Genomic DNA, 10,009 nt, shown 5'->3' with positions numbered 1-10,009 from the left:
CCTCGCACAGAAACGAAGACCCAACACAGCCATAAATAAATAAATAAATAAAAAATATAGCCTCGAGGAGCCCTCCCAGGAGTGCCAACCCACAAACATTTAAAAAAAAAAAAAAAATCACTAAGATGCTTTTAAAATCGTGACTGTTGGGGGAGGGTGTGTATGTGCATGTGCCTAATGACATTTTTGCCCATTTTGATTAAAAATTGATTAAAAAGGTATTGAATCCAGAGGCAAGAGGTCCCGAGTCAGGACAGAAGGGGCAGAGGGACCTACCAGGGTTAGACAAAGGCAAAGTCAGGATGGTTCCCGGAGCGGTTTCTAATTGCAGACTGCAAACGAGGCCATGCAGACGAACAAGCAAAGGTTCTTACCTTCTGACAGGCTGTGCAATTTTGCTTCGAGGCAGGTTACTCCCATTTATTGCCAGTGAAGGTCTTGGGAGTGCGCTGCGGCCCGTTATCCCAGAAGCCGCAGCTTTGCTGGGGGCAGGGATCCCCGTGTTGGAGTGTAACTGTAAGCCGTTGGATAAAGGCATGTTACTGCTGCCTTGAACGGTTGGACTCACGTAGGCCGTGGCTTTCAGAGGCTGCCGGACAGACACTGGGAAATGTCCCACGCTGTGGATTCTGTGTTGAAGCTGCCCTGGTGACGGAACTAGAAGAACAAAGGACACGCACATGAGAGAACGTCTACCACTATCTGCACGCGTGTTATGTTCAAAGAAGCTGATACTGTTGAAAGGGTTTTACAGATATAGAAATTTATCTACATATATGCATGTAGATAAATGAAATACGAGTTCCAGACTGCATTTAGTATTGGAAAATTCTACTTCTTGATGAGCGTCTCCTTCTCTGTCAATCAGCAGCAACATTTTTGAGCGCCTGACTATATTTAGAAGCCAGCTGGAACAACAACCTTCTTTCCTTTAACAAATCTGAGCATCTCTGAGTTCTCACAGGATTTCTTCCTTGCTTGCTTGCTTGCTTGCTTGGAAGACATTAGGATTTCTTGATGGTTGCACTGGGGATGGTGTCATGAGGATAAAACAAGGGGACAATTTAATAGCAGTAATTATAGTAATTATAGAAGGGAAGACAGGTGGCATGGGTAGGCACAAACAGCTTATTACAGACATATTTCTTAAGTAATTTTCATCATGACATTTATCTCATAGGGTTGGTGGGAAGACTAAATGAGTTAATCCACATAAAGCCTTACAATGGCTGAGTAACCACTCGGCAAGTACTACCTGGATAACAGCAGCAGAATCTGTGAAATGAAGGGAGCTCTCTGGGTAAGAACCCTTAAGAACTTCATCAATATACTGGCCCATCATTGTGCACTATTTCACATTAAAAAACAATGAACGGGCTTCCCTGGTGGCGCAGTGGTTGAGAATCTGCCTGCCAATGCAGGGGACACGGGTTCCAGCCCTGGTCTGGGAAGATCCCACATGCCGCGGAGCAACTGGGCCCGTGAGCCACAACTACTGAACCTGCGCGTCTGGAGCCTGTGCTCCACAACAAGAGAGGCTGCGATAGTGAGAGGCCCGCGCACCGCAACGAAGAGTGGCCCCCATTTGCCACAACTAGAGAAAGCCCTCGCACAGAAACGAAGACCCAACACAGCCAAAAATAAATAAAATTTAAAAAATTTTTTAAAATTAAAAAAAAAAACAACAATGAACTGTTTGGCAGAAATTTTTAAATTTTATAAATCCTTTTCTCCAAGGAAAAAACTGAATCACAAATTTAACATAAACTTATACATACAACATTACCTGTTGTTTACTAACCACTCTAGCCTCTGCTGCCTAGTACACTTGTGATGCGGTTAACACAAACAGACCCTGTTTTCTAAAACAGTTTAACTGATTTTGAACTTAAGCACAGAATATACAATAGATATCTGATAAAAAGTGACGAGAAAGACAAAAAACGTCTATGGTTTTATTTAATATCTCTTGAAAATATTTCCTTAAATTAGTTTTGTTCAAGTATACATTAGGTGAAATCTATATGTAGGAATGCTGATGTATGTGTACAGTAGCCAAAAAATTCGATGAAAAATGAGGTCTCTGTAAGATTCTGCTAGAGTTCTGTTTCCATCAAGCTTTAGGGACACAGTAAATTTGTGTTGGCTGGCAAATCATCTCTAAGATCCTTTCCAACCAGTTCTACAATTCCTTAATTTAGTAGCTTCTAACTGTGAATGTTCCAACATATTGGCTTATCAACTGTAACAAACATACCCCACTAATGCAAGATGTTAATAACAGAGGAAACTGGAGGAGGGGAAGGGGGACATGCGGGGATATATGGGAACTCTGTACTTCTCGCTCAATTTTTCTGTAAACCTCAAACTGCTCAAAAACAAAGTCTTAACTTAAAAAAAAACTCAACAGGTGAATTTGGCCCAATTTCATCTGAAACACAATATACATAAAGTACTTAAATGTTAAGCCTAGAGCAGAATGAAATTTTGAAGCGACCACACGCGTGTAACCATATCCACAGCAAGACGTGAACCGCTGCCAGCACCTCAGGCTCTCACATACCCTCTCCCAGTCAGTACTCCCCCAAAGTGACTGTTATTTTCACTTTTATCACCACAGACTAGTTATTCCTATGTTGAACTTCATGTAAATGGAATTATATAGTATGTTCTCTTCTTTGGCTTCTTTGACTCAATATTATGTTTTTGAGATTCATCCATATTTGCATTGCTATGTGGTATTCCATTGAATGAATGTCAAAATCCATTCTCCTGATGATGAAAAGCTTGGTTATTTCTAAGTTTGGGGTTTTATGAACATTCTTGAATATGCGTTGGTGTTCAGATGCATTATGTTATGGGTATATTCCAAATTTATAACTATTAGGATAAACGAAGTTATTAGCAAAGCTGCTGAATACAACATCAAAATACAAAAATCAATTGTATTTCTAAATACCAGCAAACTAGTAGAAACTAAAATTTGAAAAAGATACTATTTACAAAAACATTTTAAAAATAAAATACTTAGGAATAAATTATAGATGTATTAACCTCTATATAGAAAGCTACAAAACTCTGAGAGACAAGATGATCTAAATAAATGAAAGAATGTTCCATGTTAATGCATTAGAAAACTAATATTGTTACGATACCAATTCTAAAATCTATCTACAGATTCAATAAAACATGTGAATCATTTAGGTACTAGACATGTGTTGGAGGTACACAGGGTAGTCTGTTAGGGCCACCAAGGAGTCTTCTGGGTGCAGACTTAAGACATCTGGTTGATGGCGCTTGGCCACACACTCTGAACACACTTCAGGCCTCCCGGGTTTGGGCATATCAATACTGGGACTGTGACCTTGGATCTGCCACCCAGGGGTCAACCTCAGACTTAACCCCAACTACCCCTACAGACAGCATGAGTGGGGGGGGGGGTGAACTGGAGCCAGCACGTCCCCACACAAAGCGAACACACACACACACACACACACACACACACACACTCTCTAGATCTTACTTTCACCATGCTGCTCATCACTGGGTAAACCATACAGAGGATGAATGACACACTGTGGGGCAAACTGAAATGAAGTAGATGAATCCTACTTTAGACGCACTAAAACAGAACTTCATTTGCCAGGGGAAAGCTCTGGACTGGTGAAAAACAAGACCAAAGTAACAAGACCAAAGTACACAGAATAAGTGTGCCTTCCTCAGAGTAAACGTTATCAAGTACACAGCTAAAAAGAGGCAGATCTGCAAAGAAAACATTTTTGTATGATGAGTAAGCAAATCAATCACCATTTAGTGCTTCTACTGCTATCCCTGGGTATAAAGGATTGCATAGAATTTACTAATTATTAATTGGTGACATAGGCACCAGTGAAAATACCACTCAGTTGTAATGGTGAAAGACAAAAAAGTGTCACAAGGAGAAAAGTTTCCTGTAGTGTTCTTAAGAGAAAGAAAGAAATGAAATAGTAAGATTTTCCTAATGGTGTTACAACTAATTAAAATTACACACAAAAAAATGGTCCTACTTACTACAAGACTGTATTCTTGAAATTCCATTTGCAGCTCCATGCAAGCTTGAGTCAAAACTCTGACTATTCCGCACGGTGACTGGAGAACTACCATTGCTACTAACAGCGGTTGTGCTTGACATCCGAGCTAGATTAGGCATACTTCTTCGGAGCTTATCTAGAAAAGAATTTTACAAAGTTAAAAATCACAACTTTTATGCCAGTTAAAACACTAGCTTTCAAAAGTAAATACAAATAGAAATCATATTTTGTTCAATGACAAACAGAAATTATCATGTGTGTTATGAACTCTAGCAAGCTAACTAATTACCCCCGGTAGAGACAAACACACCCCACGGCTCCAGAAAGGTTCCACCAAACAGACTGCTAAAGGAAAGCACTTGTTCTATAAAAAGAGGGAGGAATTAGGTAATCAATTAGCTGTTTGTTCCTATACAATAAGTGGATAAAACTGAATCGAAGTGAGGATAGAAAATAATCTTACAGCTTAAAAAAAAAAAAAAAAAAAGCTAGGAATTGTTACATGTTAATAAAAAAAAAAAAAACCTAGAAGTGTCAAACCAGCAATTACTGAATCTTTTGCTAGCATATCAAAAAAGGAAGAAATTCTTAAAATTCTAACTTGAGATATTTTGACATATCCACTCATCACATCAACATGACCACATTAACTTCTGGAAAGTTTTAAGGGTCATGAGTACACCACCAAACCTTTGGAGACTTGAAAATGTGCTTCCCTTTTTTTTTTTCCTTGCTGAGTACATCTTCCGCCACTAAGGGGCAGCAGAGAGTCAGTCACGCACAGACCTCAGTGCCGCTGAGATTTGAATTCAGCCACAAGAGGGCAACTCTACAATGTAGACAGTTTTCTCTTTAATACGCACACCCCCAAAACTAAAGTACACATATCAGGTCACTGAAGCTCAGAAAACAAAGGATACATCTGAATATTAAGTAAAAACCCATTCAAGTACAAAACCAGATTCATTTCTCTCCCCTTCACACACAGCTCCTTCTGCATCACTTAGATCCTTTGATTATAGCCCTACTCATCAAGTCACCTCATCCAAAAAGCAGCGGAATCTTCCAAGTTTCACCTCCCTTCTTCCCCTTGACTCCCAAGTCCTGTCAATTCTGCCTCATAAATATTTAACAAATCTCCCACTACCACCTAGTTTAGACCTCATTATTTGTCACCCACATTTTCACAAAATCCTCTTAATTGGTCTCTGTACACCCTGTCTTGTTCCTCTGCATCTTCCATACAGCCAGTGACTTCTAGCCAGCCACCTCCTAAAACCCTCCGATCACTACTCTCCCTCCCCTTCCTCTGAAAGCCCAAGCTCCTGGGCTGAGAACAGATCCTTCTAGGATACAGGCTCTGCAGCCATCTCTAGCCTCATCTCCTGCTGCCCTCGCCACACAGCCTACTCGCCAACCGTAGTGGAGAACGGAATTTCCAAATACTTCACACTCTCTTGTACCCGTGAGCGTGCTGGTCCTTTCACTTGGACACCCTTCCCCACTTTGTGGAATGAATGAATGAACGAGTATTTCCTGTGTATATATACGATACAGTGTGTTAGACAAGGGAGTTCCCGACTCCCAGTGCGGTTACAGTCTAGACCACTGTTTCTCAAGCTCTTCTTCTACTATCAATCTTTAGGAATCCTTTAAGGAATAAAGGCAGCAGCCAGTTACCCACCAAACATCTAAATCTAGACTTACAGTAAATACAGGGTTCGGGGAGGTCCTCAGGCTAACACTGATTACACCATGCCACTGATAACCCCTGCCATACCCTAAAAATCACAGTTAGCAAATGTTCTGCAAGCTTTAATCATTTATCATACCTGGCAAACTATTCAAATACAGTAGCCCTACCCTGCCCCACCTTATGGGCAGGGGATACATTCCAAGACCCTCAGCGGGTGCCTGTAGCCGCCCATAGTACAGAACCTTATATATACGATGTTCTTCCTATACAGGCGCTGACAGGCAGGAAGCACACACAGCGTGGATACACAGGACAAAGGGATGATTCACGTCCCAGGTGGGACAGAGCAGGAAGGCACAAGATTTCCTCATACTACCCACGACAGTGCACAGTTTAAAACTCACGAGTTGTTTATTTCTGTAATTTTCCATTTAATATTTTCAGACTGCAGTTGACCATGGGTAACTGAAGTCACAGGTAAGGGTGGACTGCTGTATGCTCCTTTTAATCCTATGATCCCCAGAAATATACCAAGAACTTTTAAGAGCCATCCCTTTGGAAACCAGGCAATGTAGGAGCTATGGAAGTAGTAAATATTAACATGCACTTCTATTTTACTTTTAATTATTTTCTTCTATCCAAATTATTTTAATAATTTAGAAAAATATTTGAGAGATTGGTTTCAAAGTTACAACTCTCATTCCACAATTTTGTTCAAATAATCCTCTGGTAACAAATGAAGGCTCAGATATCTGAGCCACGTTAATAAAAGTTTTAAAAAACAGTGGGGTTGGGGAGACCACCTTTACTTTTTCAGCACTTCGAACTTTTCCAGCATTTTTACTCCAGTCAATGGAATGGTCATTATTTCATTTATTCCTTATGACAAACTTAGGTTAAAGGATTACACGTTACATAAAGGAGAACGTGTACCAGATGATTTGATGTCCAATTATACCTAAGTTTTCTAAGAAAGGGATATTATTTGTCTACATTTTGTAGCCAAATAAATGAGAGCTCAGAGGCATGAGAAGCCTGGGAAAGGTATAAGTGGTAGGCCAGGAGGGGAACTCAGCACGTACTGGCCTTCAGAGCCTGTGTACTCAGCCATTAAGTTAATCAGTCAGAAGTCCAATCCAGAGAACTGCTGTTGTATTCCATTTTCCTTTGCGTGTGGAGACCAGACCTTTTAGAGAAATAAAACTACCACAGTCAGACACCAGGCTGAGAAATATTTCCACTTTCCTAACAGGAACCATCATAACACAGATTTAGGGAAACCTAACCCTTTTCATAATGGTGTTGAATGTAAGTTAATACCACTTTTCTAAGGTAGGACAATGACCCCACTGACAATACTAATCAAGATGCAGAGGGAACATCTGCTCGACAGGCAGGATGTGATGCTCTAAGACACCTGACAAAAAAAGCCTTTGCAGAAACAACTCTGCGCCCTCTCCTGCAGTTTTAATGATGCTGTAATTTTCATTAAGCACATAAAATATTGTCTTTGATATTATCAGCTTTAATAAATTAGTCACTAGTGGCAGTCACTTTACCTGCCACTGTTTTCTTTTAAATTTGAAATCTGAAGGTATTAAAAAAGAGAGAAGTTCTGACTATAAAACCTTAAATATTTTCAAATGGTCTCTCAATTAGCATGAATAATAGAAGTCCAGAGGAAGAAAAAGTAAACACTAAGTACATGATAGCAGGTGATGACTAGTATGATTTGTATTTGGCCTTGCAATATTTTTAAATAATTTGTTGGATCATTTCTGGGCCCAGGTTTGAGAAATGCTGCTGTAGAATAATTAAAAGCTATAACTCTATAAATATGGTTGGTTTCTCCATACTCTACAGGATTTGTGTGTGAGGGTCAGACTGATCTGATCATCAGTGCAAAAACATACCAGGCTTAGAATATCACATGATTATTCTCCCTCTAGTTCTTGTAAGTCAAGATCCATAGGGGCTTCCCCGGTGGCACAGTGGTTGAGAGTCTGCCTGCCAATGCAGGGGACACGGGTTCGAGCCCTGGTCTGGGAGGATCCCACATGCCGCGGAGCAACTGGGCCCGTGAGCCACGACTACTGAGCCTGCGCGTCTGGAGCCTGTGCTCCGCAACAAGAGAGGCCGCGATAGTGAGAGGCCCGCGCACCGCGATGAAGAGTGGCCCCCGCTGGCCGCAACTAGAGAAAGCCCTTACACAGAAACAAAGACCCAACACAGCCAAAAATAAAATAAAAAATAAATAAAATAAATTAAAAAAAGAAAAAGTTATAAAAGGTTGGACTGGATTTAAAAAAAAAAAAAAAAAAGATCTGTAACTCCTGGGAGTGGGGAAGGAAGATAAATGATGAAGAGGGAAATAGAAAAAATTACAAAAAAGAACGCTCCATATTCCAACCCACCGTGCTGCCATCAGGACAAATCAACTTGCCGTTACCACGCCTAATATCAGCTTCCACAGCCCCACTGCTGCACCGATCTTAATTCTAGATGTCACGACACCAGAGGGAAAGACACATCCCAAACTTCCCCTAAATCTCGATGTGCACTGCAGCATCCTGTCCAAGCACCAGGGTCCACACTTACCATCCATCACTCTGGGCTAGGAGCAGGCCGTCAGAGATGGGGGGTTTTGAGAAAGATGAGAGAAGATGCAGCTCAGTGCCTCTGACTCCATGGAACTAGGAACTCCCCAACTCCCACAGCCCTGCTGTCCTACAGCTTTACCAGCCACAACATGAAGATGCTCCCCATTTCTGACTCAGTCTGGTACCTCACAATGGTTTTCCTGAAGCTATAAATCTGGGACACGTGATCAGAAGCTGGTCAATTATAGATTTAAATGTACACCAACCAAACTGATAAGGTCTTGAGAATGTACTTAATAAGTCTTGGAAACATTTACCAGTTATTTATATTGACCTTAAAACCATTTCTTGACCATGTATGGACGATCAAAGCACATCGAATACCAAAGGGGCATACAACTTACCTCCGTTGGTCCTATTTGGTTGCTGATCTGGAGTCTGGGCTTGAGGTGAATAATACTGTTGCTGCTGGTAATTATTCGAAGGAAAATACTGGGAACCGGGGCTCCTCCTACACTCCCGAATGCTGGAGAAAGTCTGTGAATGGGGAATTCCTCTTTGGAAAGGTGAACATCTTGGAAGACGAGGCTGAGGTGGTGGCAGGTGATGAAATTCCTCCTCGTCCTCCAGGCTGAATCGATCGTATTCTTGATCACTACACGTCCCTTTTTTTCCTGAATTCAGTGACACACTGGAACTATGTCTCGACACAGATGCTGAAGTAGAAGCATAATCTTGCCTGAGACCTATGGAACAACAGGGAATAGTATTATCTTATGAGGCGTTTCAATCTGGCTTAATTATTAAGTTCCAATTCATCAAATATTTGAGGAAAATTGGTGTCAAGCAAGTGATTCAAGTGGAGACCCACTATCTTGTTCTTAGTTTATTAAATCCCAAGAAAGCAGACACGTTTACCTACCAGACAGACAGCTAATACTAGACTATTCTGTTCTGGGAAAAGATTGCCCGAATTCCAGTGAAGATTAAAAATATAGCGCTACAGTTCATCAATCAGTATCTGTCAATTTCCCCAAGCCATTCCTTCTGGAATCTGGAGAGATACTTAGGAAGGCTACTTAGGAAAAACTATTCATCATCATGATGAGTAGTTAACTGTGAGTTAGACAATCAAAAAATCAAATCTCTGCCCAAGTAGGAACTCCTGCTCCCCATCCCAACTTGCAAAGTCAAAGGAAAGTTCAAAACCTGGGGCACAAGTACTTTCTAACGAGGTCACTTCTCTTGTTCTTTTTGTTACTAATATTATCTTTTTCAAAGCATGCTGACACTTCAAAACTTCAATAGTTTTGGGTCATCCTAAATGACAGCCATCTAAAAATAGTCAAACTGGATGTTTCTAGTTATCTCGTTGCCAACCCACAAGTTTTTTTAAAGTAGTCTATGCCTGACTGACTACTTAACTTCCAAGACTGGCATCCAATCTTTCAGCCATATATTTTTTTTAGAAAGAGTTACTGTTAGTGTACTGTTACTAAATAACAATATAAAATAATCATTTTTCCTCTCAAAATGTATCCTATTAAATCTTGCATAAGCATTACAATGTTTCTCATAGTAGCCTTGCCCAATTCTGAAAGCAGGAAATTGTTATGCTTAAATGATACTTGGCTGTTTCTACT

The 10,009-nt window shown here is 40.6% G+C and overlaps 1 protein-coding gene and 1 long non-coding RNA gene across 4 annotated transcripts in view; one reads left to right on the top strand and one right to left on the bottom strand.

Moving 5' to 3' along the window:
* Positions 1 to 10,009, bottom strand: part of SLAIN1 (SLAIN motif family member 1) — a 67,978-nt gene that overhangs the window by 16,811 nt on the left and 41,158 nt on the right. For all 3 annotated transcript variants that reach the window (XM_082365965.1, XM_082365966.1, XM_082365967.1), the window contains 3 exons: positions 8,771 to 9,112; positions 4,051 to 4,206; positions 375 to 657 (listed from right to left, as the gene is read on the bottom strand). In XM_082365965.1, the coding sequence (XP_082222091.1) occupies positions 375 to 657; positions 4,051 to 4,206; positions 8,771 to 9,112 (781 nt within the window). The remainder of the gene's footprint in view (positions 1 to 374; positions 658 to 4,050; positions 4,207 to 8,770; positions 9,113 to 10,009) is intronic.
* LOC309615953 overlaps positions 1 to 10,009 on the top strand; it is a 76,286-nt gene that overhangs the window by 53,600 nt on the left and 12,677 nt on the right. The gene's annotated exons all lie outside the window — the stretch shown is intronic.

This window comes from Balaenoptera borealis (assembly GCF_965194805.1).
Source record: "Balaenoptera borealis genome assembly, chromosome: 18".
Taxonomy (NCBI): Eukaryota; Metazoa; Chordata; class Mammalia; order Artiodactyla; family Balaenopteridae; genus Balaenoptera; species Balaenoptera borealis.
This window is presented reverse-complemented; position numbering and strand designations above follow the sequence as displayed.